This window comes from Stylophora pistillata, chromosome 6 (genome assembly GCF_964205215.1).
Source record: "Stylophora pistillata chromosome 6, jaStyPist1.2, whole genome shotgun sequence".
Classification (NCBI taxonomy): Eukaryota; Metazoa; Cnidaria; class Anthozoa; order Scleractinia; family Pocilloporidae; genus Stylophora; species Stylophora pistillata.
The window spans coordinates 25,166,360-25,193,756 of NC_142524.1; the positions used below are offsets into that span (position 1 = coordinate 25,166,360).

General features: G+C 38.0%; 2 protein-coding genes across 7 annotated transcripts; both read right to left on the reverse strand.

Annotated features, from left to right (window-relative positions):
• Positions 1 to 1,051: 1,051 nt before the first annotated feature.
• Positions 1,052 to 10,103, reverse strand: LOC111346495 (uncharacterized). Of its 6 annotated transcripts, none has more exons than XM_088725296.1 (7): positions 9,931 to 10,103; positions 4,754 to 5,037; positions 3,377 to 3,491; positions 2,863 to 2,988; positions 2,504 to 2,537; positions 2,132 to 2,258; positions 1,052 to 1,675 (listed from the first exon to the last, which is right to left on the reverse strand). In XM_088725296.1, exons 1-7 carry the CDS (start codon positions 9,992 to 9,994, stop codon positions 1,157 to 1,159), a joined length of 1,269 nt encoding a protein of 422 aa, XP_088581422.1. In that variant the 5' UTR covers positions 9,995 to 10,103; the 3' UTR covers positions 1,052 to 1,156. The 6 variants fall into 6 exon arrangements, with proteins under 6 accessions (XP_088581422.1, XP_088581421.1, XP_088581424.1 ...); XM_088725295.1 differs by having other exon boundaries at positions 4,754 to 5,040; positions 9,931 to 10,102; XM_088725298.1 differs by having other exon boundaries at positions 3,395 to 3,491; positions 4,754 to 5,040; positions 9,931 to 10,099.
• A 3,755-nt stretch (positions 10,104 to 13,858) lies between these two features.
• Positions 13,859 to 15,020, reverse strand: LOC148729027 (uncharacterized). Its single transcript, XM_088725446.1, has one exon. It carries the CDS (start codon positions 14,737 to 14,739, stop codon positions 13,969 to 13,971), a length of 771 nt encoding a protein of 256 aa, XP_088581572.1. The 5' UTR covers positions 14,740 to 15,020; the 3' UTR covers positions 13,859 to 13,968.
• Positions 15,021 to 27,397: the final 12,377 nt, after the last annotated feature.

Consider the following 27,397-nt stretch of genomic DNA (forward strand, 5'->3'; position numbering starts at 1 on the left):
GTAGGGTTGAGTGGCTTTGTTAGGCTCGTTTGTTGTGAATTTGTGGCGAGGGAGTGGTTTATATAGCGCCAGCAGTTGTTGAAATCTGTTGAGAAGAGTCTGTTCTAAGATAGCGAACCAGCTATATATCATCGTTGAAAGTAGTTGTTGCAGTAAGTGGAACTTTCTGCCAGCCCAATCTCAGGCCCGGTCAATAATGTGATTCGAATTCATTATCGACCAGGCTTTTTCGCGGTGCACCATGCAGATTTGCGGCAAAACTGTTGAATCAGTTTACACTACCGAGACCTATGGCAATCGACCGACCAAATACTCTTATTTTGAGTGAGATGATGACGAGTGGTCAATCACCCCCACCGACAACAGTCCCTCTTAAGTCAACTCTTTCCTGAACGATCAAAGTGAACGATCAAATGAACTGAAGATAGGTTGTTAATGACGGTGTCTTTCTTGTTTCTAGGAAGAATTGTTTTGCCGGTGAGGTCACAGTCTGTTCAGCTCTGTAAAACTTTAAGCAAACCGTAAGATATCAGTATAAAAAGGAAGAGATGAAATCAGGAAGTAACGGCCATTAAAAAAAAGATGAGGAACAGAGCCTCTCACAATTCTCTTTTCTATCGTTGATTACACGTTCAGCTGGGGGGTTTGGATTTTACGATTCTAGCAAACAAAGCCTCTCCCCACTAATTGCTACACCTTTCCTTGTAAATGATATACGCGAACTTGGTGTTATATCATGGTAATTATTAAAACCAATTCACCGAAGTGAAAATGGCTGGTGGTAGATATTACTGAGCCACGAAGTGGCGAGTTAAATATCCATCACTACCCACCGACACTTAAGGTGAATAGTTTCTTAAGCATATACTAAAACGGTGAGACATGTAACTTCCCTGCGCATACAGCTCGCGACATCGACGTTTGATGGATATCGAATATGTCTTCTTAGCAAATTTCTATAGAGTTTTAATACTTGATTTGGCTTTGTGCGATTGAAGCATCTCGGACTGGATGTGAAAAAGTTATGTTTGAGACAAATCTGACCAGAGGAGAAGATAATGCTGAACCCACTGTTTTATTAGCTAGTAAGCTATACATTTTTCTAATTCATGATGGCCTCTTGACTTGAAATTTGGGGAGTCAACTGTTTCCCCTGTCACTGCACCAGGATGTACCCCATGGCTTTGATGTGCTTGTCTCCGTTGTCTGACGAGTGTGTTGCTTCATTTCCACACGTGTTGGAGTCATCATGATGACCTCCCGTACCAAAACCAATTCGGGAGTCACATTTGGCGCAACCCTTGTGATTGTCAGCGATGATACCGATTCTTGCTTTGGAATGAGGTGAGTCGTCCCCCACAGAATTGAAACCTTCCTTGTTGCAGTGGGGCTGCAAAGAGGCCTCAGAACCAATCAACGCCTTCCACGTGTTACGACCCAATGAGGTGGAGTGGTATTTTCCATCAGCGATCAGTGAGTGCACAGAATTGGCGTACTTGTTGATTACAGTGAAGTTGGCCTGTTGGTCGATCTTTAGACCGAGACAGATCTTGGAGAAGGATGTGTTCCAGTACGTCGGTAACTTGGTCTCTTGTAAGTCAAGCCCAGAGTTCCCTCCAGAGGGGTTATAAGCTTTTCTGTCGCTCCAGAAATGAGAGTTGTAATGGAAGGTGCTCTGAAATTGATAATAAATGATTTTTTTCTTATCTAGTATGATATCCATTATAGACTGTTTTAATCTCACGGTCATTAACTAATCATAAGCGACTCCTGGTGGTTGTAAGGGAGACCGTAGCCATTTCTTGCCCGTCTTGTAAAAAAGAGGAGTGAACGATCGAGCGAACGACTTTTGGTAGCTGTAAAGGAAACAGCATACACTTTCTCACAAACCCTATTTCGCATACTTACACTGACCTGTATGGCTTGTTAGCTCAATTGGTAGAGCGCTGCACTAGTATCGCAGAGGTCAGTGGTTCGAATCCCGTACAGGCCTGATTTTTTTCAGGTCTGATTTTCGCTATTGCATAAATAGCGCTCTCTATTGCGAGGATCGTGCATCATACGTACTGACCTGTATCTCGAATGAATTTCAAATGATCTTATATTTTATTGATAGGAAATCAATTTATACCTTGCTGCCATCAATCTTCATGACAGGTGTCCATCCTCCATCTCCGCATCCAAAGTCTCCCATGTGACAGAAAACGGAAATTGGCTTTGAGTCCAAGAGCAGGACAACCTTACCACTCTTGTTCAATCTGTTTGTTAAAAATGCTCTATGAGAACTGGTAGTACATAGCGAGACGTTTGCGTATTCAGTAGGTCTTAGAACTTTTCAAGAGACAACGTACGTTTCAATTCTTTTCCAAAAAGAAGTCAGCTCGGATGATTATCATAAAGGATAAGGAGCTGGATTGTTGTTGAAATAATTGCCGTTATTCCTTGTGATGGCTTATCTCGTTCTTACCTATTTCTGATATTGTCATTGAGCTATTTTACTTACTTATTCCTTTCGTAAATTTCCTTGCACGTTGAGACTGAAAGAAGAGTTAGACATGAATATTATTCTTCTTGGTAGCACTGTGAGTATTTTTGCATTCATGTGAACATTAAAAGCATCAAGTTTCCTCCAAATTGTTGCAAACTGATTAATGCAAGGAAGGTGATTAACATAAAACAAAATCACCCTCTCTGATAACACGGGACCCTTAAACAACGACATAAAAAAGAACGTGTGGTATTTTAAAATCTGATTGAAACGAAAATTTACCTTTAAAGAGAAAAAAATGCAAATGAATAGCGTTTACTTTGAAACAGAGCATCACTAGAAACCTCATAGAAATATCAAAAGAGATTCATTACGCATTGTGCAGATTTTTCCATCCCCAAAATATCCAGGTTTGCATGAACACTTGTATGATCCTTTAGTATTGCTGCACACAGCATTAGCATTACAGCTATGTGTTTCTGTAGCACACTCGTCAATGTCTGAAAAGAAATTAATAATTTTTGATGGCTAGACAACTCTCCAAAGAATGATTTTCATTTAAGTTTTAAAGGTAACCCATGGTTTGCTAGTTTGTTTTCCTACCCTGTGGTTGGTTCAGATACTCGAGCCATACCCTAAACGAAACGGATCAAAACCGACTGCAACTCAATCACTCGCGCTCTTCCGGCCTGCAAAGCTGGCGTATGTTTTAGCGCCTCACAGAAGTAAAGAAGGGCAGGGCCTCCAAAGGCAGCAGCTTACCAAACGCCTCGTTTCTCTGCTACCCGCTTTTACCTTTCAAACCACACTTCATTCTCGTTAAGAAGTTTAATATAAAAATGGAGCCCCCCCACGAGCCTACGGCTGGTTTCACATGACAAGGTTTACCTTTTTTACAGTTCGGACCTTTGAATCCAGTGGGACACAAACAGCGATGTCCTTTGTCGGTAAAACCGCTTTGACAAGTACCGTTCTTTTCGCAAGGGTTATCAGCACAAGCGCTCTGAAGCCAAAAGGAGAAAAAGTATGAACAATTTTAAAATCATACCTTGAAATATTAATGTTGCAGGATGGGTGATTAGTTTTTTCTAAGTCTAAGTCTCTAGCTTTTAATTTAGAGCAGTTCATAAAAAAAAAAAAAAAAAAAAAAAAAAAAACAATTAGAAAAGAAGGGGAACTTAAGGTTATCGTGCACCTTCAGGGGTGTCTCGCGTGCAAGCGAGGTAGCGCGTCCGGTTTAAACTGTAGATATCTAAACCTCATATCAAAATAAAGCTTATAGGACTGGCTATCAGACCGTACCAAAAATTTTGAAAAAATTAATTGTCGAATTTTTCACGACTTCTAAATGCGAGCGCTCCGAATCACCTTTTGAACATTACATGTCAAAGCAAATTTTGTTTTTCGCTTATTTAATGTTCCGCCGTTTCCGGCGCCAAAGCGCTAAAAAAGAATGTCTGCGATTTGCCATATTCAATTTCAGTGAAAAGTTACAGAACATTTTTGAAATAGGATTAAAAAAGTGTGGAGTGATCGTTTAAAAATCGCTCTTGAAAAAAAATTATTTAGAAATAAATTCGGAGACACTTTTTTGTTGTTTATATTTAAAACTAGCTACTGTCAAAATTTGAGAGCAATCGAAATAATTCCCTTTGACTTGTACCTCTTAAAAGGTGATTCGGGCGCTCGCATTTAGAAGTCGTGAAAAATTCAACAATTAATTTTTTTTCAAAAATTTTGGTATAGTCTGAAAGCCAGTCTTATAAGCTTTAATTTGATATAGGGGTTAGATATTTATAGTTTAAACCGGACGCGCTACATCGCTTGTACGCGAGACACCACTGAAGGTGCACGGTAACCTTTAAATACAAAAAAGTGCTGATGACAAAATAAATGTCAGTGACAGGAAAATTAAAGCAATCATCTCAACACTTAAGATTATGAAAGTGGTATTCCGCAGAAACTGACAATCAGCTAATAAAGTAACACCTACCTCAGATGCATGATAAAATTCCTTTTCATCCTCCCTCAGGTCGAGTTTCTGTCCTTCGTGAGTAACGTTACTAAATTCATAATTGTACCCACGGTGTAGAATAACTCGTTTATCAAGGTTAACACTGACACTGTCAGGTTCCATGTGACACATTGACACATTATAGTTATGAACTCAACGATGCGAATTTGCACATTTTTCAAGATTATTGCCACCGCGGTTGGCTCATATTTACTACAGTTTCAGAGTTGATGATAAAAATAGCTTCTAACCTCAAAGTAATAGTGATGCGAATTCTTGTTTTCTTTGTATTCGTTGGGACTGCTGTACTTATCAGTTGACAGTAACTCACACCACAGTTGCCCTTCAGCGGCCAGGTTCACGGAGACACACAGAGGATGGTGAAGGCATTTAAAGGTGCATTCAAAGTCGTCGTATACCATAATTTCTTCAATTTTAGGTACATTGAGATGATGGAACTTGTCTAGGGAGAGTAGACTTTGCCTGGATATCTGTGATGAAGTTTCTGGTATATCGTCGGGTTCTATAATGACTGCTTCTATTGGTTAAGATTGAGAGTGCTTTTGGAAAAAAATAGGCTCCTAGCAAAATTTCACTTAGTAGGAACAAAGAATTGGAAATGCGTGGTGTTTCTAAACTTTCATGGAGAATTGTCTCTACTTGCAGTTATTGTGACCGACATATGGATCAAGGCGGCCACTTATTTTGCCAAACAATGAGCTTTTACAATAGAAACCAGTAGAAAGGAAAAGGACCAAGCTAGAGTGGTAACAGAAACTTAAGAACGTTTCAGAAGAGAGCTCCTTTTGGACTATTCGGATATTAAGGTGCCTTTTGGCATGACAACCGAATAGATTGCTCCAAAACTGAACATGAATCGTAAATTTGGACATTTTCTCGCGAACTCTTGAAATTCTTGACAATTTGTCACAAAGGCAAAAAAATTGACAGCGACATGCACACAAATCTACAAAAGTACTCAATCTCGATAACTCAATAGAAATAATAATTTTCCGTAATTAAAGCGAAGAGAAAGAGAAATAATAATTTACCATAAATTAAAGCGAAGAGAAAGAAAATCAGAAAACAACGCAGTTGCGCTACATTAAATGACACACAAACAAAGCATCTTTACAAAGTTTAAGTGGTGAAGTTGTTTAAAGTAGTTTAAAAAAGTGCTACACTAATTTAAAATGAGTTCCTATGTAAAAAAAGAAAGAATGTTTTTTCCAATTTCCTAAAAATTTAATGTCTAATATAAAAAATAAAGATTTTTCATCTTCTGAAATAAATTTTCATATCTTCTTTACTTCAAGAGATATAAAGCAATAATTAATTTGAGAGTAGAACGAAAGGCGAGGTTGCCGACCAAGGCTGTAGCCAGACTTCAGGACAAGACGAGGCAATTTTCGAGCGCCGAAGGCGCGAACCGCGAGGGGGGTCTGGGGGCTTTCCCCACTGAAAATTTTGAAATCTAGATGTTCAGAAATGCTCTTTTAAGGAGTTTCCGTGGCATGTTTCTTCGGAAAAGTCAATCTTCAAGAAGAAAATTTAAAAAACGGCCAAAATCAAGTGAGGCAATTGCCTCGTCTTGCCTTATGCTAGCTACGGCCCTGTTGCCGACACTTCATGTCAACTTGTTCTCGTTATCTAATTAACGATTTCACAACCAGTCTTGATTTTTATTGTACATTGTACAGTTTTGAACAGTTTTAAAATTACTCATTCGTTTTCAAATATACTTCTATTAGTTCTTTCCGAAAACTAGATATATAGAGAGATTGTCTTTGTAATTCAAGTGCTGTTTTCAAGTTGTTATGATGTCCAAAAGCGACGAGTCCCTTTTGCGGCTCCGGTAAAAGGAAAATTTCATCGCAGTTTGCATCCGAGCGGAAATATTGCTCACCGATAGTGATAGGGGTTCCTACTAGACTCAGGGAGATTCAGTGGCGAGGGTCTATTTCTATCGAAGCTGCCGTGGGTGTTAGTTCGCGAATAATATTGCCGACAGTCCATCATCATTCGCGTAGCATAGCACTTGCGTTTGGGTTTACATTGTAGCTCTCCTTCCTCTGCCTGACCTCTCTCTTCCTCTTATTCAATCAGTGTTTATTAAGCTTCAAGAAAATTGATACTTTTATAGGGATAGCGTGAATGATTTTCAGTTTGAAGGAAAACGCTAATTTTCCTTCTGTGATACCTCAAGGTGGCTCGTACCGGTTTTCATCTTTTTGATGGTTTGTAACTTTGAAATAATAAAACAGAAAGACTTACCAAGGCCAGTTGAACACTTTTACGGGGTTGAATTATATAATCATCGGTTATCCAAAAATAAGTGTCATTTCGTCAGTAGCAGTTTCCATTGCAACGCTTTCATAGGCTTCTTCAGACGCATTTTTTAGCTTATGGCTTAAATAATTCGAAAACTAACCCGGTGACACCGTGATTTATTTTCAGTGATTGCTTTTGACACTTGAAAAGGAAAATGCACAAAGATTTTTAAAAAATTATACGGAGCGGAATTTCAGAAAATCTAAAAAAAAGGTAATTTTCACACATCGCAAATTTCCTTCCGTAGAATTTTCTAGTTTTTTAACTGATGATTCCTTTCGACGTTATTATCATATTGGAACAATAAAAAGAAGGGGTCACCGGACTTTTTTTCATGCAATAGCTTTCGCGAGTTTAGCAATTTCCACGCGCTTTCTCGCGCATTTAAAAATCTGGATTCTATAAGATCGACATTTGTTCATGATCTGTTATAGCTACCGCTGACTATTGCGTGTGCTCGCGCGAGCGCCTACGGTCTGATGTTTACAGACGTTTACTGCTAAGAAAATCATTAAACAGCCGTCAAAGACAGCCTCCCGGGCTCATCTTAAAAATCCTACACACGACTTCTGGCTATATCATATTATTTTCCTTTAACTTTCAAAGTCTTCTTCCACCTCAGGTAGATTATCCTTCACTTGAGTTCTTCTTCTTTCGCCGTCGCAAGATTTCATATCGGTTATTATTTCTTTTAGATGTGAAGTAAAGCAACCTTTACTTCTCCGAAAATCGTCTTTTTATCTTAGTTTCTATCTCCTGCATTCATAATGGCCGCTCAACACATCAAATACACACTCTTAGGTAAACTTCTCACAAAAGTAGAAAAACATCCTCGCCCCGCCATCTTTGTTTTAAATTTACGTCTTTTAATCTCGCGCTTCTTTCGCACGTTTCTGTCGTGCGTGACTAAGAGTTATCTGTTCCCCGCGCGAAGAAACTAGTACGAGCCACCTTAATTAAGGAACATCTCAAAACTTCGCTATCGAACGAATGGTTTTGGAGGATTAAGATATTAATTAAATGAATGAGAGACTCACTGATCAGTGAAGTTGTTCACTGCAAGGACCTTTCGTTTTATCTTTCTGAGTTACGTTTGGTGAAAGATTATAAAATTACAAATGTTTTTAAAAAAGCCGCGTATCAATCTTTTTGAAAACAAAATAATTTGGATATATCAACAAAGTTGAAATGGTAAATTGGCCACCGTAACGATTACAAAAGCTGACGTTTCGAGCGTTAGCCCTTCGTCGGAGCGAATAGAGGAATTGTGGGTTGTGTGTGCTTTTAAAGGCAGAAAATGGAGCTAACGTAGCCCAGTCAAACTTTTTAGTTTTAATGAGTGTAGTGGGCTGAATCGTTGAGGAAATCCATAAATGATCCACATCAAGAAAAAAATAACTTTTGCGAAGAGCTTGTATTACAGGAGAGCTTAATTGTATGAAATTATGTTCTTCAGCCGATTAAATTATTACCCAAAAGCTACAGATCTACCACGACAGGTAAATTTGTTGATATTGTCTAATTATTTTTTTGAGAAAAATTTGACCGGCAGACAACCAACAATAAACTCTTCCATTTAGAGGACAACATCCACAAATGTAAACTTTTCACACATAACAATCCAGAGTACAAAAATATGAATAGATAGATAAAGAGGGGAATAGATAAGTGGAAAATATTATAAAATAACTTCTGAATGACGAGCTCGATTATAACGAACCGGTCTACAAAAAAAAATCTTTCGCAATTCGCTGCAAAAGAAATGCACGAAAACTTACACACATCATCCATTCACCGGGAGTTTCTTCGCTCAGCAGTTGAAACAAGTGTTTAGCTATCTTAAAAAGAGTTGCTATTGTGCGGATAAACAACAAAACCCTCTTCAAACAGGTAGCAGGTGTTAAATGGTAACTACTATTTAGAAGTAATTTAAATATATCAACAAAGTTGAAATAGTAAATTGGCCACCGTTACGATTATAAAAACTGACGTTTCGAGCGTTAGCCCTTCGTCGATTCGACGAAGGGCTAACGCTCGAAACGTCAGCTTTTATAATCGTAACGGTGGCCAATTTACCATTTCAACTTTGTTGATATATTCAAATTATTTCGTTACCCCCACCGACGCAGCCCCAAACAGTTTCTTTAGAAACTATCAGCCTTTACTATTTAGAAGGACTACTTTCCCTTCACTATCCCTATCAAAAATGTGTAATGGTAGACCTAACCTTGTGATGAGACAGAAGCAGATATCATAAAATACCAAAGTAACAGAACAAACATAAAAAGCGGATTCTTTATATCACAGACCGCTTTTTGAGACGGACTTCACGAAGCATGTGCAAATGAATGTAAAAAATTATTTTTTTCCTTATGGTAAAAACTTCCTGACTTTCTTTTGACCAATGAGAACTAGATATTACCCTATAGTTCTTTGTTTCAACATGATATCTTAAGTCACTTTGACAGCCGATATTTAATTCTTTGGGAGAAAATAGATAATTTATCTTACTTACTAAGTTTCTCGATGGTTAATCGTACAGACACAACAGCAGTTGTAGTTTGAAAATCGATATCCGTACGCTAAACAAGAAACGAAACGGAAAAAATAAATGCTACCGCCGCTGCACCTGATTTTAATTTATTGAAATATGCTAAAACTATTTTGCGCTTTAGGCCCAAAATTGTCTTCCGCCTTGAAGCACTTTTACGACAGCTCGTAGAAAATTGGAAGGGCTGCAAGTGAGTTTATGTTCTAAACTATGGTTAAGTTTTCTATTCATTGACTATTAATTAAAAAGAAGGCTAATAATACCATTTCAGAAAGGATATATATATGTTATTAGACGTTTTGTTGTGTAGTATTGCTGAGTATTTTTACGAGTTGTGCCGTATTTTGACGAACCCGTAGGGATAATAATTTACCTGGTTAAGAAGTTTTAAGAATTTACGGTTAAGCTATCGTTTAACAGCTATATGTTGTGGAGAATAAAACAAGACCTTTAAACAAATAGCAGGTGCTAGAAAGTACCTATGATTCAGAAGAATTACTTTCCCTTCTCTATTTCCGCTCACAAAATTGTCATGATACAGCTTACCTTGCGGTGAGACAGAAACAAATATCACGAAGCACCAAACAAAGACAAAATTCGACTTCTTCATCGCGCAGATCGCCAGGCTTCTGCGACTGACTTTACGAAATGTGCAAATTGATGCGAGTAATCTTACTTAGAACTTCCCTCTTACGGTACAAACTTCCCTCATTTTCTCTAAACCACTGAGAGTTGGGTGTTACCTTATTGTTCTTTGTTTTAATTTAATATCTCTAACTCTCGTACCAGGACGAAAAAAATTCATTGGATGAAAACAAATTGATTACCTTTACTAAGCCTCTTGACGAGTGGATTAAAAATTAATCGCGCTGACATAGCAGAAGTCAAACGGGATCTTAGAGAGAAACTACATAGAAAATTTAAGGGCTTCTTCTGCTCTACTTGGCTTTTATTACTAGAGTAAGGAGAGAGTGATTTTGCCCCTATTGGGCCCAAAATCGTCCTCTGCTCTAAAATAAATTGCTAAAAACTAGACTAGCTGCCTCATTTACGATAACTAATTATGAATATTTTAGAAACTTTAATTATCATTTCATGTCTGCATCCTATGACAGACTAGCATGACAAACAATTACGATAATATGAGGTTAGCGTGATCATCGAAACATTGAGCATCAATTTGTCGTTAAAATATGTATCTATCCACTAAACGATCCGTTCTATCTTTCTGTTCGTAAATGATTAACTATACATTCATTAACTAAAATTTAAGATATTGCAAATTCTGTTTGGCCAGTGAACAATTGCGTCGTATGGTTAGTCATTCTAAGTGCAAATGTGTTTTTTTTTTATGTGCGTAAGATAATGAAGAGTTCAGAAACTGTAATGTAAAAAAATTGAAAAATCCCAAACAAACAAGACTATGTCAGAGTGGCCTCGGTGTGTAATTTCTAAGTACCGTTATCTTGCATAAATTATATCCCACAGCTTTCATATGTTTGTTTTCATTATCATGGCGCGCCGTATGTGACTTCTTTGCCACGCTCCTTTAAATCGTGATGATGGCGGCTTACTACCTGATGCCTATTTACACCTCGTCAGAAACAAAGGCTGCTAATTAGCGAGCGTGTAAAAAGGACCTCTTGTTGCAACGATTAGATCACCCTTGATGAGGGCACTAGAAAGGAGTGTCGAAACGTTGACTAGGAATTGTAAATTCTCTGTTACATTCATTCAATCTTTGAACCAGAGTAGTTTTAATTATAAACCTTGTCTGATTCTCCACCTGAATGCTTTACAAACTTTAATATATGTTAATGAAGTTACTTTAATTCGAGAGGGCCAGGGTTCATCTCAAAAAACTAAGCTTATCTAGAAAACAGATTAAGTGCTGAGCCTCTAAGACTGATATGTTTTGGCAAGAATGAAATACAACTACAAATAACAGACCTTGAATATAGAACTGAGTTAGAATTTACGTTTTCAATAAGCAATGGCCTAGACGTCTGAAGAATCCTTTAGCTAAAACTAGAATCACCATAATCATCATTAGGAGTGTGAGCCAACAAGTGATTTAGGTGAATGGAGGGGGGGGGGGGGGGAGAGGAGGAGCAAAAATAGTCCTGACAAGAGAGCACAGGTGCTTGTTTCGTGTGAGACTCCAAAGATAGCGATCACGTTTAGCAACTAGGTATTCCAATGACAGAGTTAACTCTGCTTGGACGGTTTAAAGGATTCCCACGTGAGTTCATCCGAAAGGTCAGTGATCTGATGTTTTGGCAAGGCTGACTCACAATCCAAAATAGAACCCTGAGTTGTTGATTAACTGAAACTTATTTCCAATGTTCATCAAATTATGATATCACCAGTTCCGCAATCAAGTTCAAACGTTTTTTAGGAAAATACAAAGGGGGTCAGTTTCTGGAGAAACTACAGTGTTTCTTCGTTGGGGGATATTAGAAGATAATTCGTTTTTCTGTGGCTTACACAAAGTGTGTAGCCACATTATGGCACGATTTGGTTGATTGATTGATTTATTTCTGCACGAGAATCAGCGCCTGTCACGTGGTCTAGTGTCGTACGGCGCACTAGTCCGAGTCAGCTATCTTGGTTGTAAGCGTGCTCTCCAGTAATTTTTTTTCTGGTGATCGTATCACGAGTTAGTTCTCCTCACACAAATCGACACACCCAGACCCAGTTTGTGTTATAACTGCAGCTTGTGCAAGAGCTTTTACGTTCTTAAATGACAACATTTAAGAGCGAATTTTTGAATTGACCGAGTGAACTTCGAAAAATGTGGCACACGATCGAAAAATTGAAAACCTTCATATTTTGCCCAGAGATACCTTCTACTGAACTTAGAAACGTGGTAAGGTCTTTCTTCCCCAGACTTGCTTCTTTATCCTAGAAAACTCAGGAAAACCGAAACGAGCATCGTTTGCCGTTAAACGACGGAAATCAGTGCCCCGAGCCGGTAGAGGCAAATGAACTTTGTTCTTGAAAAGCCCAAAAGAAAGCAAGCTCGTATCAATTTCACAAGTTTGTATAGGAGGGATTTAGGTACGGCTTAAGTCTGAAACGGGACCATTTTATTACATTTTGAGTTCAGGGAACTCTTTTAAAATCCACCAATATTTCAAAATCCAAATATCGCAGTTTGTAGCAAGTTTTCAATTATCATTTTCCCCATACGGTATAACTCAGAATCAGTTCAGGTTAAGCTTATGATAAATGGAATTAGTGTTGTTTTCGAGGAGATAAAAATTATTTTGGGCTTTTCATTTCCGCGCGGAAAAACCAGGCTGAACTTTGTAAAAATCGCAACATCTTCATTTACGTCACCAAATAATCTAATTGGGCACCCCGTGGTTAAATCCAGAATTCCAAGCACATTTTAGAATTTAGCACCGTTTTCGAACAGGAAATCAATACAGAAAGCTAGCCTTGCAAAGCTAACCAAGGCAGATTGGTTTTTATCTTTGCTCTTGTTTCCTGAAATCCTCATCCACTTCCCGTGGCGAAACTCTTTACAATTCTTCATTCTCACGTGAAGTCACACTAATTGCGCAACCGGTATTTGAAAGTTCTTGTGGATAAACAAAGTATCTTCTGGTAGACGAAGCAAAGCGCCGAGTCAGGGGTCTCCGATATTCTTTGTTCTTTTTGGTGCTTTTTCTATGGGTTATCTTTGTGCGGTTAAGAACTGTGGTCACAATAGTATCAGGGACAAAGGAGTGTATCGACTTTTTAGATTTCCAGGCATCAAAACCATAGTTAATAGAGGGGACTGGTTATGAAGGCCGGCATACCAAGCCAACCAAGCGTGACCGTGCACACACATTCAAGATGGCGGGGAGCTAGAAGACTTGTGTACGTGGTTTGATCTGTTTCTAAAGCGTCATGATGTAGTTATGTCCACCGGGACAGTTTATTTAAGTATCTAAACTCGAAATTACAATGCCTGGCGACAACTGTGCCGTGTTTGGTTGCGGTACATGTCGTAGAACGAAAGGAATCGGCATATTTAAGTTGCCCCCGCTGCGAAATGCCGAGTATAAAAAATGGCGCAAAGAGTGGCTAAATCAGCTGACCAAACCAAGAATTATCTACAAAGAATTCCAAAGTCAAATCGATAAAGGAAATTTCAATTTACATGTGAGAAGCATTTCGATCCAAAGGATATCGAAACGTGTAAGTAAGTATTCTAGTAAAATATCAATCAAATGGTACCAGGAGAAGATCGAGAGATAAGTCTTAGTCCAATGACTATATTTGATGGATGATTTTTGTGCTCACTCTATTGTATTAACTAAACTATACTTGTTACCATTTCAATTAACTGAAAGTAATTATAAACCGTGACAAGTATTTATTCGATTCAAGAGAGATGAGGAACATGGGTTTCATGCATAGTCAGTAACAGCTTTTAAATGTAATGATAAAATGTTAATTTTGTATAACATCAATAACAATGTTTCTTGGGAAAAGTATAAGCCAGGTAACTTTTAATGCTCATTAAAATCCTCTGAGTCAATCAATACAATTTTAGCAATATGGTGAAAAGTCATTAAAATTTATATTGGACTAGGACTGCCTTTCATTTTCAGATTCTTTACAAGCTTTGCTTATTTCCTTACGTAGCGCTTTGGATTTCAACTGCTTTGCTTGTACCTTATGCTTCTGCATGATATCCTTTGCGAAAGAAAAGGAGCGGACTCTTACATACAATTGAATGATGTTATGTAGTACATCTTTGGCAACAGTGCTTTCTGCTGTAAGTTCAGCATCAGACAAAATTAAATGATATGCAGAGACTACATCTATGTCATGGGTAGATCTTGATATAATGTCAGTACAATCAAGCTTTCTTATGTCAGCCTTTGAAGTTATATCCCTAAAATAGTGCTCAGCTCTTTCAAAAATTGTTTGGGTATTCTTTCTTGTTGTCCATAAGCCTCCACGATTTAAAGATGAAGTTAGCCTCTTGCTATCTGAAACAGCCTGGTCATCTGACTTTCCAGCCTTAAGAACTGAGATTGCTTGCTCAATTTCCGGTGATTTTTTACTATTTGCCAGTTTGTTATGAAGTTTATGTAGAACATATCCTCTCATGTACTGTAGTCCAGCTTCTTCTTCAGCTGAGAGTTTAGTTAATGGTGCACAAGTACAAATACTAGAGTCTTTGGCTTTCTCCTTGCTGCCAGCCAATATAAAATCTGCCACTTTGGTAGATAGCAATGTCGCTGCATCCCTAGACAACCCCTCAAAATAAATTACTGCATCTGAGACTACTGCAGAGTAGAAGGAAGTATAGAATCGTTCCGCGTTGCCAGACTTGACCAAGCGACCATACATGTTTTTTATTCGCTTATACCTCCATTTGCTGGATTTGTTTGGTAGGTATTTATTTCCTCTCTAATCGAACTTGGATACAATTTCTTTCCAACTATTTTGGCTTTTGCTTTGTGGATGATTTCGCAATAAATCTCGAAGGTGAACTGCTCTGTTTCCCTTGGCTTTTCGGACGAATCTGCACTATTTTGGTCTTTGTGCTTCGCTGTTTTGTGTCGCTTTAACCCACTCTTGCTTTTGCACTTCTTGGAACACAGTTCGCATACTAAGTCATCGAATTCGACCTATTACAAATAGATATGATATTAAAAAGATTACAGAATACCCGACATAAAAGCACGATAAACAGTTGAACTCGATCTTGTCAAACATACCGAAATGGTAATAGCAAAACACTTGTTTTCTCTCGCTTTTTAAACTGATCAGGAAGGTTATAATACTTACATCGTCAGCAGCTTCTGTAAAGTATTCATCTAGCTCTTCTTCTTCTTCTAAAATGTCTAAAATGGCATCAAAATCGTCTCCGAAAATAAAAAGTTCACTACTATCCGCAATGTTGCCTTGTAGTGCAAATCAAGGATGTGCACGTTCGCGTCACGTCACGGTACGTTTCAACCTCAGGAGCCGAACAATAGGCCGGCCCTTTCATGTATGCCGGCCTTCATAACCAGTCCCCTCTATTAACTATGATCAAAACATCACAAGGAGAGGTCATTCGCAAACTTTGGTCAGAGTGAAGATCCTGTGGCTTGCTCGTATTTTCAGAAGCGATCTGGACGAAAAAGCCATTGAAAATACTCGCGTTTGTAGAGACTACTTTATAAAAGGTTAGTAATACAAAGGACATTAGGTTAGAATTATTTTTTTTAATAACTATGATTATATTTTATTAAAAATTACGGCCGCGGAATGATCACCATATTCCACGGCCTCCAAGTGTGTTCGCACCGTTTGTGCTTAACATGTCAAATTACATTCCTTGTCGAAGGGGGACCAGCTTTATACTTTAAATCTACCACAGATCCAGAGTGGGCACCATCGTCAAAGCTGGGACATAACAGTGTTACTGAAAAGGACATCCAAAAAGCAGTCGCACGTAATGATCGGGCAGAGCATCGAGAGAAAAAGAAGAGGAAAATCCAAGAAGAAGCAGAGGCTTTGGCTGCTAGAAAAGAAGCGAAACGACTTGAAGCTGAGAGACTAGATGCTGAAAGACTTGAGGCTGAAAAGGTTCAATCAGAACAAAACATCGCCTCTGACATATTTAGTAAGTTAGGATTTTCTATTCAGCTGAGTTTGCCATGTTTTTCCGGGTCATCCTCGGTGTAAGAACCTGACGAGGTTTTCTTTGTTTCATGAGGTATTTTTTCGATGTACGCTATTGTTTATAATGTTTTGTTGTCTTTGTTTTACGTCACTCGTAAACTTCACAGGTTTTTACACCGAGGATGAGCCGTTTTTCCTCTTATTTATTTACTATTAAGTTGTATTCTTAATTCAATATTTCTGATTTTTTGTCTCCGAATTATTTTTGAGTGTTGGAATTCGGAGTGCTTACACTATGCTCATGAAATAAAATCAAAATTACCAACAGCTTATATTATTATTAACTTAAACAAAAGGCAAAATAGGTGAAAGTATAATAACTTACTCTGTACTTGAGTATTTCTTGTTAAAGTCCTCATGGACATAGTGTGCGCACTCAATAGCAAGAAATAAATAAGACATTATAATAAATTAATTTTTATTGCTTACTAGTGGACAAGTCAGAACCTCATTTTGTGGACAAACAGTGCTAGGCAGATACAAGTGGTGAATTATTGGACATGCAGAATAAGTATATGCAAGACTAACAACAACAACTTAGTAAAATGAAGGGTCAACTAATGTTTTCAAGTCAATTTAGCGAGGACAGTTTCAGGGAAGATCCTTGGTCAGTATACTACTTACTAATTCCGATATGAAGAAATCATAAGCATCCCTTGTCTTCTAAGCCTTCATTTCTTGCCCGGTTTTCCACGAGGCTTGGATGACTAGGTAGTTTTCAGATGCAAGCGGGAGAAAATCGTGGAAACATACGATCACTGCGTTACAGTGCAAATAGAGAGCTTAAGCACCAGACGTTCTTGACAACACGAACGGCAGAGAAGCCGTGTAAGACTGGATCGAGGCCTTCGTTCTTGGCGCGAAATAGGAAGGTTAAGCAGTCGACGTTTTTCAGACACGGACTTCTACCCGTGTTAACATGTCTTTGCTAAAAGATGCTAGAGATATGACCTTAATGAGCAAGGGAATAAGTTTCTTTACCCCACTCTCTTGACAGAATGAATAATTCGTCAATTTATTAAGCGACGTGAAATTTACCACTTCATACTTCTGTAAACAATGCGAACAAACGAGCGAGCATGAAGTTCTCAGTGCATGATCTGGATGCCTAGAGGACCATTTCTCTTTTTCTAAATTCGTTAATCACAGCGAGATTTGTTATTCTTATGTTTGTAGTAGGTTGCTCAAAACCTAGCATAGATGCATACGATATACAAGGTGCAGTTACAAAATACAACCGACGCAGAAAGACAATCATCTATCTCATTTTGCACTTTGTTATTGTATCTAAATGTCGCTTAAGTGTCTTAATTCTAAATTATCGCTCAGAGTAATTTGTGATAAGCTTAAATCCGGTTTAAAAAAATCTTAGTTCTGCATTTGATGATTCAAATGGACATGAAATCAAATGACTTAACTCACCCAGACTTGGCGAGAAAATTGTCTGCCATTGTCGAATCCCGTTTAATCTATCGATTAAGCAAAAACCACTTTACGCGCTACGAAAACGTTTTTTAATCACTTAATGAAAAGCAGAAGAGCTTTTTATGGTTTTGAGTCAATAATTTATCTCCTATAAACAAAATAACAGCATATTTTTGTGGCGTCCTACCTTCAACCTGAAAAGTGGCGTTCTGGCGTCTGCGACGTGACCACGCGAACGTCATGACATGCGTAGTATGTACATAGTTCCTCTAATGACTTCGGGTAGGCGTTCGTGACCTCAGGAACGTCTGGTGCTTAAGCTCTCTAATATCATTGGGCGACTGCGTGTCGAAACGTTAGCGGACAAAGAAAGATTTCGACCGAAGCGTCTAAATTTGAAGAATATATTGTCATAATACTGCAGCACTGTGTACAGAAGCCTGCTTGCAGGTGATAGTTTGTGTCTTCAAGTGCGAGATTCAGCATGGCGAATATCGATCGTCCGGCGAATGGAGGGATGGAAGATTTAGGACCAGTGACAAGGCGAATCTCGCGCCTGAAAAACAAACTACCGCCTGTAAGCAGGCTATATGTACAGCCGCCCATTTTTAAACTCCTTTTAAACTTCGATGTCATTGCCTGTAAGACACAAACAGCGTAAGTCGGTCCTGATTGGTCAGTTTCAATCCGTCAATCCGCCGGCAGATTCTGTTCTGTAAACACCTGTTTCGGGAAAGGTTGATGGAAGAAACTGAAAATATGCACGTGACAGCCCCGAAAGTTATTGTGGGAAGTTTTTATGTCGAGGTTCTTTGACCTCAGGATTTCAGGGAAATCTGAAAATGCCTCACAGTAAGCACGATCTATCGCCTGTTTGATGAATTCATTTATATGTTTGACCTATCCATTCACTTATTACCGGATACCCAAATAACCTTTGAAATTGTCGCCTGCACTTTAGACTTTCTCAAAGTCTGTTTTTGTGGGAGTCCAGTGGGGCGGAAAACGAATTGGAATCCATACAGGCGCGACAAGTCGTCTCCTCGCGATTTCGTCGCTCGTTTTTCTCTAAGAAGAGCATAAAAATACGACTTGGGGCAAGTCTATCTCCTGGAGTGTCCACCAAGTACAAGTTCTAACTCATAAAATAACTGTATTCCATATCTGCCGACGTTCTTTGTCAACAGAATTACTGATTTTATTATGCTTTGTCAGTGCAAGCAGTCACGACAAACAAATCATCCCGCGCAAGGTTTTTTTGAACACGAAAAGCTACTGAAACTCTTATCGATCAGTGAGAGTCATAGAGAACTGTTGAACGCCATAAAAGAGTGGTAGTTTGTGTCACAGGGTCTCAATGTAGTAATGACTCGTAACAGTGGCCAATTTACATTATAACTCACAGCTGAGAAAAGAAATGAAATTGACAGTTCTTTATAAACTTATCGCAGTCCTTATTCACAGCATGAAATGATGAATTTACGTATCTTTAGCATTTGCGTAAAGATCCGTAAATATATGGCGTTTTCTTTACGGAAAAGTAACGCATTCCGTAAAGACGCGTAAATGCAAGGAACACGTAAAGAATACGTAAACAATCTTACATATTCGTAAAGAATATGGGTCAAAGATGGATACAACTCACTGCTTTCTAATTAGTAACCCCCCAAAAATTGACATAATCGTGTTTCGTCTGTCTTAGGTAAAACTTTATGTATTTTGAGCAATTTCGCTGGTGACACTTTCCGCGTCTTTAACATCCTTTACGATTATTTACGCACTGTTCTTTACGGACCTTTATCATTCTTTACGCACAATAAGTTTACACGTCTTTAATTTTATGTTCGTGTTTATCAGAATCTCTTCTTTTACGTTGTTTCATACACAGGCATAAACCTGCTGTCCGCGTCAATATATTTAATAACTTAAAATAGGCGCTCCCCATTTCGAGCTCGAGAGATTAGTTTTTTTTTTCTTTTTGAAACATGTATGATTGGACGAACAAAAATGCGTACAAGCTACATAATGCCTATTACAGGAAGCTTTTCGAGCCATAAGATCAGCTGATTGCCTTGGCCTGCGTGTTTTCTATTCCATTACGCCATTACTGTGTCCCAGTCTGGGACACAGTAATGGCGGCCGGAAATCGCTGAAAACATCTGGAATTCACTTCTGCTGTAAAAATCGATCCGCTCGCCCTTTAGAACTAGCAGATATTTACATAAACACTTTTCACGATACCTCGACTGTTTAGATTGCTAAAAATCGCTGTAAGAGTACAAGAGCTGTAAGAGCTGAAAACCTTCAAAAGGAGATGCATTTAGGATGTTCAATAACCAAAGAAAGCTGAAAACTCAGAGGCCCTGCGATTTATCATTTTAGAATATCGATGACGTCACGTGAAAACAAACAATACTCAGCATCAAGTCTCATACAAAATCGGTAATGTTCGGTAAAAGATCGTGATCACGAGACTTAAATGGGCCTATCAAAAGGTGAGACATTTTATCGCACGAGTTTTAGCGTCTTCTCACCTCGTTTGCTATCAATAGCGCTTTATACTAATGACGTCATGAAATTTTAGACCCCCCGCTTGACTCAGACAAACAAACTCCTCTTCTTTGAGAGCTACAAGGGAAATGGCGAGTAGTTCGCTTATTCCCTTACAGTTCTGACCGAAGAGGACGGCGTTCCTGGCTCCAAATTTGAAAGAGAACCGGAAGAATACACTGTAGACCAGCTAAAACGGTGGTTAAAATGTAGGGGCTTAAAATTAAGCAGTAAACGAGAAGAACTTGTACAGACTGTGTGAGATGCGGGAATTGTCACACCCTTGATCCGGCAATCGATCATGGAAAATGGTTTGCTGCCAAAGTTTTTCAAGAAAATTCTGATGTAAACAATGTAAAAAGGGGGTTGACAGGCCTACACGACTCCCCAGCGCGTGTTTAGAATAGCCTATTCAAAGTTTGGCTCTCACGAGCATGTTTTTGAGCGATCGCCCTCTTTTGTAAGATACGAGCGGCGGATTTTTGTATATTTCGCTCAATACTGATTGTGTTTCTATTAAATGCCAGTTCATGTAGTTTATGTAGTTAATGTTCAGGCAGTTGTCATTGAATAATTTGTTTCTTTGACGCTGAATTTTCTCTTTCTTTCGGTGCTTTCCTCTAAGGAGCATGTGCTCAACTTACTTGCGCTGGTCTTAGATTTGCCTTTAGTGGATCGGGAAATTCGGCTGTTGGACCTTTTCCGCCGGGCCAGTGAAGAGCACAAATATAACTTAAGTGTTTCTTGTTATGTTTTTCTCCGTAAAAAACTCATGCGAAGAAGCCACCAGCCAACGCTTGCACTTTGCCATGTCTCGCGAAGGTTTTGGGAAAGGAATGATTACTTTCTTCCCTAATTCCTTTCACTCTTTGAGTGATTTTGGCCATTTATCTGCATATCTTGAGTCTGTCTTACACTCACCCCAACAACAGTGTTTGGTACCAACCATGCCCCTTCCTTTCAGAACGCCAAGTCAGTTTTTGACGAAATATTCCGTCGTTTTGTTTTAATTTTACAGCTCTCACTCGTACATTTCCTTAAGCTGGTCGCAATGTTTGTCTGAGTCTGTGCGGGGGGTCTCATAGGTTATCACGTAACAAAATCTATTTTTAGTAATAGTATAAAGCGCTATTCTGAGTTACTTTCGCTGTGAGAAGTGATTTGTGAGCCGTTTTTCTATCGAGAAATCAAGAATGTCAAACAGTATCAGCCTGAGCGATAGTTATGTTGTTCTTCTCGACGATTCTCTCAAAGAAACTCAAATATTATGGGAGCAGTTTAGACAGCGCGATGAAGAAAATGCTGAAAGGTTCCAAGACCTGACAAACAAAGTCGACTCTTTGTGTAAACTTATCTCCGAGAACAACTCACGATCGGTAAACAAGGAATCAAAATCAAAAGGCCAATCCAAGATCCATGTGCCTTCAAGGTGTCGGGTAAGTGAGCTGTAATAAATTATAATACATTTGTTGCAGATGCATTGATTCCCAGCTTGTTTGCATATGTACCCGACGTAACTAATCGAACTGTTCGGTAATCGAACTTTATCGAACCCAGTCGAACTTAATCGAACGATTCGGTTGGATTAGTTCAATAGTCGAAAAAAATCGAACTGAAAAACTTCTGTGACAGTTCGATTACGTTCGATTTTCAAACACAATCGAACCCAATCGAACCCAATCGAACTCAATCGAACACCATTGAAATAGTCTTAACTTCACCACAAATATCACTAGAGTGGAAATTACATTGATTTCACCATTTTGCAAACGAGAGAATACACTGACTTTAAAACTGAACAACAGTTCAACTGGCAATAGAAAATTACCTGGGAAAATTAATCTAACTTCACTTTAACGATTCTATAATTTATGTTTTACTCCTGAGCCTGCAGGGCCTTTTTAAAATAGCCTAAGTAAAGCCTGCGCGACTGGAAATTTTCAGTGTACAGAACACGGTGAAAGAAATCGAAGAAATGGACAACTGAGCAAGAGAGCCTTTTTGTTTTTAGACGCTGGGAAAATGAGAGAGTCGTCAGGGATTTACATCCCCCCGACGGAACAGGAATTATAATAATATTAAAGAGAGCAATTTTCTTTTTTTTTCATTCTCTATTTGGGGAATCCCGCGTTTATGCCACTTGTATTGCCCCATTCCAATTTGAATACTATCTGACCGCTGTTTGTTTCTATCAAAATCGAATCTATTCGAACTCAATCGAACTACTCGAACTTAATCGAACAGTTTGATTAGTTCCAATTCTCAGAACTTTTGTGACAGTTCGATTTTGTTCGATTATGGAACTTAATCGAACCGAATCGTGTGATTAAGTTCGATTGAATTCGATTGAGTTTGATTAATTAGATGCCTCATGGACGATGATGCTAGCTTCCAAGGGTTTTATCTGGAAGAAAGGTAACATACAGCTGCAAGCCTTTATGGTGTCTAACAACTTCCTCTAGAGAAAACTAAAAAAAAAACATGCTTACAGTGCACGAATAAAAATGAGTTATAAACATAATTTGCTGAAGAATAAGTCAGAACTTTTGACATTGTTTCCATAATGAGTGGTTTAAATGGGCCTCTATGTCCAGCTGAGTATATGAGTTCAAAGGTTTTGATCTGCGTAGAATTGTAACTTTTATTTGTACCTTCCCTTGCTGTTAGATGATGTTCATTTGTTTACTTTTAAAACAGTTAACCAATTTTGAAGTTATGTTTTTGTAGTAAATAAGCAACTTCTTTTTGATTTTAGTGCTTCCTCTGCACGGAATAAAGAAGCATTTGCAATAGTGTCAGATGCTATCAGTAATGATTATGGAGGAGTGGAAAGATGTCCTTGGTCCCCTGCCCAGCTCCGAGGTTAGTGCTCATTTTTCTTATTGAAAGCTTGTTGCACACTGTACTCCGAGTGTTAAAAGCTTCTTGTTGTCTGGCTTTTATGGTTGGGACATAAGATGTTTGTGTTGTGAAGTAACATTTTTTTGCTTGCATTTTTTAAAATTTGTTAATTTTGTGTGGGACTGCGCACACAGCCTGGGAGGATTAAAATACACTCGTCAATATTTAAAGTTTAAAAAAAGGCTTCAGAGGAGGAAATTATTCATAGTACACATATACTAGTGTAACCATTAAACCATTATCTGGTTTAAACTAGTTATTTAATCTGTGCAGGTGCCTTTTCAACTTACTTGAGAACTTTGAAGGATACTCAGAGGAGAAGAAGGGTGCCGGGAAAGATTGACCACAAGACTGTATGTCGAAGGCAGGGGAGATTAAGAGAGGTTAGGAACCAAGTACAGTATATACACATGTAGTTGTGTATGTCACTTTGTAAAACAATGTTGCAACTGTAAATTTTGATGGATTTTTTGATAGAGATCAAGTTTTACATGTAGATTTAGATGGTGTGTCCGGGTAGCTAGTTTATTGTGTGTCAAGTTTCAATGGAAGTGTGTATTGATTCTGTGTTTTGTTTAATCGTTTTTTTTTTTTTACATGAACAAACTGTAGGTCATGATTGCTGGGAACTAAATATATTAAAGAAATAAAAAACGCGCCCGAGTGCATTGTTGAGTTATATAAGCACGCGGGAATTTTTAAGAAGATGAGAGAAGTGCATAGAGGAGCACGAGGCGTAGCCGAGTGCTTCTCGCACTTCTCAAGTGTTCTTAAAAATTCCCAAGTGCTTATATAACTCAACAATACACGAGGACAAGTTCTTTATTTCTTTTATAAAATGTTAAGAAATTGCGCGCGCTTAACCTTGTGACGTAACCAGCGTGCATTATAACTCCATAAAGCACGCGCGTGACGTAAGCAGCGTGCTTTATGGCGCTATAATGAACTCGAACTGGCCAATCACAGCGCGCGCAGTTCCTTGATGATTTTATAATATTATATAAAACATTAAAGAAAGTAAGCATGCTCTCATTGGTCGATAGGTGTGTTTAGATGAGAGTATGTAAACATGGTTGTGACATCACGCTGCCTTTTTCTCATTTTATATAAGCAATAGAGGACTTTTTCCGTCTCGGGTTTGTATAACTGCCTCAAATTCTCCCAGTACCCCTCGTGTTAAGATGAGGCGATGTAAACATGGAAAAAGCTCTCCATTGCCTAAATAGTATTGAATAGAACCTGATTTTTTATAAGCCTGTGTAATTATAAGGCAAGTCACAGGCTATTCATGTTTACTTTCGATAAGCAGCCTGTTAGTATGTGTGAGCAAGTTCCAAAAGAAACACTATTTTGTTTATAATATTAAATAAAGAAATTTTTCTTTCCTTTTCAGAAAGTTGCTCGTCGAATTGCAGCAATTGACCATATGACAGACTGGAACGATGAAAAAAAGGAGCGTGGTAAAAATTTTTTAACTATAGAATACACCAGCTCAGATGAAAGTGAAGTTTCAGATGATGAAAATGGACCGGAAAGAAAGAGATTCCTGACGAAAAGGTTGGCATGGGAAAGTTCAAGTCTTAGAGAATTCAAAGAAATGCTTGATCTCAAATATAAGAAGTCCCTGAAGCCCCATGTTCGGAACTTCCAAACTGAAAGAGTCGTCTCCGAAAGAGTGTCTGCAAGAGGTCCACCTCCATTTGCCCCAAAATGGGCATTAAAGAGTACCAGGGGTTCCACTCCAGTGGCTACTAACACTCCTGCACGGGGAAGACATTAATCAGGGAGTGTTGCTTTGAAAGGGCTAGCAACCTTGATTAACACCTTCAATTTTTGGTATATACTTTGAACTATAGCTACTGTCTTGAAAAAATTTCATGAAGCCAGAAAATCGCATTGGTGAAATTGCATGTAAATTGTAGGTTTCTCTTGCTTTAAGCCAAAGTTTCTTTTAAAAATGAAAAAAATCAGTCAATAATCACTGAAGGAAGGCACATGTCAGTCATTTATTCATGCTTTTGTGATTAATAACTGAATGAGGATGGCTAGCCCTTTCATACCCGATTTTCTTGTTTAGTGTCTTCAGCCACAATAAAATGTTTTTTTTTTTTTAAGTAACAGAAAAAAAAGGTTGAGGAAATAATTTTCTCAAATGGGGTGTAGAAAAATCCCTGTTCTTGTTTTTTCTAATAACTTAAATATATAATGTCACTTTTACTATTTTTGTATTTTTTTTTTAACGAACAGCTGTGGCTAAACTGATAATGTAATATAACTACTGTACTTACATTCATCCACATACATGGCATTGCACAGGATTTTTCAATCTTCAAAAAATATGATTTTTAGAATAAAGTCAATTTAAGTGGTTGTTTCCAACCATCAACAAATCCAAAAGGAGAATTTATAGGTATTTTAACCATTTTTTACATTTTTATTGTTGCAGTTGCATTGTTTTTCCCAAGTAAATTTAGAAGACAGACCAGTGCCAATTTTGGAATGGGCAAAACCATTATTTTCTTTTAGAAATCTCTTCCACATGTGTATATTTTCTGGTTATTTTTTGCTGCATTGTACCATAATTTGAAAAGAAAGAAAAGCATGCGTGCAAAGGGTATGCTGGGTGTGTGACACCAATGAGACAATGTATTTTTATAACAGATAATATATATTTCAGTAATGTCTATAATAGAATATTTATAAAATTTTCAATTCTTTTCTTGTATTTGTGAACGTTTCGTTACAGTAAGACAATAAAATAAATTGGAAAGTGCGAAATGTGTTGTAGTTCTTCCTGGGACTGGGTGCATTCTGAGAGGTTTGACCGTTTTATTGAAGCGTAAGATATCGTAGAATTCTGAATAGACCCTGAACGATGCGCGTTTGATAAGAGTATGTCGTTAAATTAACTCAAATCTACGTTTGCAATGGTCGGATTAAAACTGAAGAAAACGGAAAACTACAAAAGCTTTACAGTCGCCGTAAAAATTAGCAAACATCCTTTTTACGAATTTTTACAATAGGCGTAAAGATCGCCTTTCGAAACACTTTACAATCACCGTAAAATATCGTAAACATTTGCTTTACGATTTTTTACAATACGCGTAAAGAAACCGTTTATAGTCTCATTACGTGATCTTTATATTCAACCGTTTACATCGCGTAAAGACTTTCTTTACGAAAGTCTAAAGAAGCTCGTAAAGATAAGTAAAGAGGATCTTAACGCTTTCTTTACGACGTCTTTACGGAACCGTAAATTCAAAATTTCATGCTGTGTATTGTTTTGCTAATTTCATATCAGAATATTTGCACAAAAGACAAACCATTAAGGGTCTTGATTAGTTGTGTGGGCATGCATGCACGCATGCAAAAATGGTCAATTCGATGAAATGGAAAGATAAAATTTTATTTGCTTAAATCGCAGTGTCGCCGTTCTCAAATGGCCTTTCGTTCTCTAGAAAATAGACAGCTATACTGTGAGCAGATTTTCAGACTCTATGATAATTTCTTTACATTGTACAATTCGATGGAATAAAGTTAAAAATAAACTTAAGTAAAAGTCTTTATTAAGCATTCTAAACAACAAACGTGTTTAGTTACAATGATATGAACGTATAAAGCTAATGAACTAACTAAATTACTAACTGACTAACTAATAAGAGAACAAACATCTATTAACAAAAGTCCTCTTCAAACGTTCAGTTCTGACAAGCGGGAGAATATAATTAGGGCGCCTCTTACGTAGCGTAACCATTTGTCCCTCAGGTGGCAAAAGGTCATCTAAAGCTGTTGTAAAATTGCTGTCGGTGATCTTGGCCCACAACTTCTTATCTTTTAGAATAATAATATTTTCAATCGAAAAAAGCTCTTTACAGTAGCCAAGCTTAAAAGCTCTCTTGAACAGCCTGTCTATGCGACTCAGATACTTATGATAATACGCGCAGCCCCATACTTCTACAGCATAGGTAAATATAGGTAGAATAAGACTGATAAAAAGAAGATGAAGATGATATAGCGGCAGTCCATAGAATTTACAAACACGTAAGATGTACAGACGACTACTGGCTTTCGATATAATATTATCAAAATGTAAATCCCAGTTACACGGATGAGATTGAAAAGTCACACCCAACAACTTCAGACATGGTTTACGCTCTATAGAAACCAGAGGAGCAGGTAAGGCCATATTGGATTTGCCTCTAAGAAGCATCTCCCACGTTTTCTTGAAGTTTAGTTGCATACGGTTAGCAGATGTCCGTGCGACGATCGATCGGACCTCCTCAGCTGCTGAACTGCCGTTGTTAGCCCGCGATTTTACTAGAATACTTAATGTTAAATCATCAGCATATTTCACAAGTAAATTCTGATTTGGTAGAATGGCCTTAATATCGTTGACCATAATAGAAAATAGTATAGGGCCTAAAACAGTCCCCTGAGGGACACCCCTATTGATATTTAA

What these genes read in the sequence shown, in the direction of transcription:
- LOC111346495 (XM_088725295.1), bottom strand. Translation starts at nt 9,994, where the DNA reads ATGAAGAAGTCGAATTTTGTCTTTGTTTGGTGCTTCGTGATATTTGTT. An exon ending in CGCATCACTATTACTTTGAG is followed by an intron (nt 3,492 to 4,753) that starts GTTAGAAGCTAT and finishes TTTTGGCTTCAG; the next exon opens with AGCGCTTGTGCTGATAACCC. An exon ending in TGAAGATTGATGGCAGCAAG is followed by an intron (nt 1,676 to 2,131) that starts GTATAAATTGAT and finishes TATCAATTTCAG; the next exon opens with AGCACCTTCCATTACAACTC.
- LOC148729027 (XM_088725446.1), bottom strand. Translation starts at nt 14,739, where the DNA reads ATGTATGGTCGCTTGGTCAAGTCTGGCAACGCGGAACGATTCTATACT.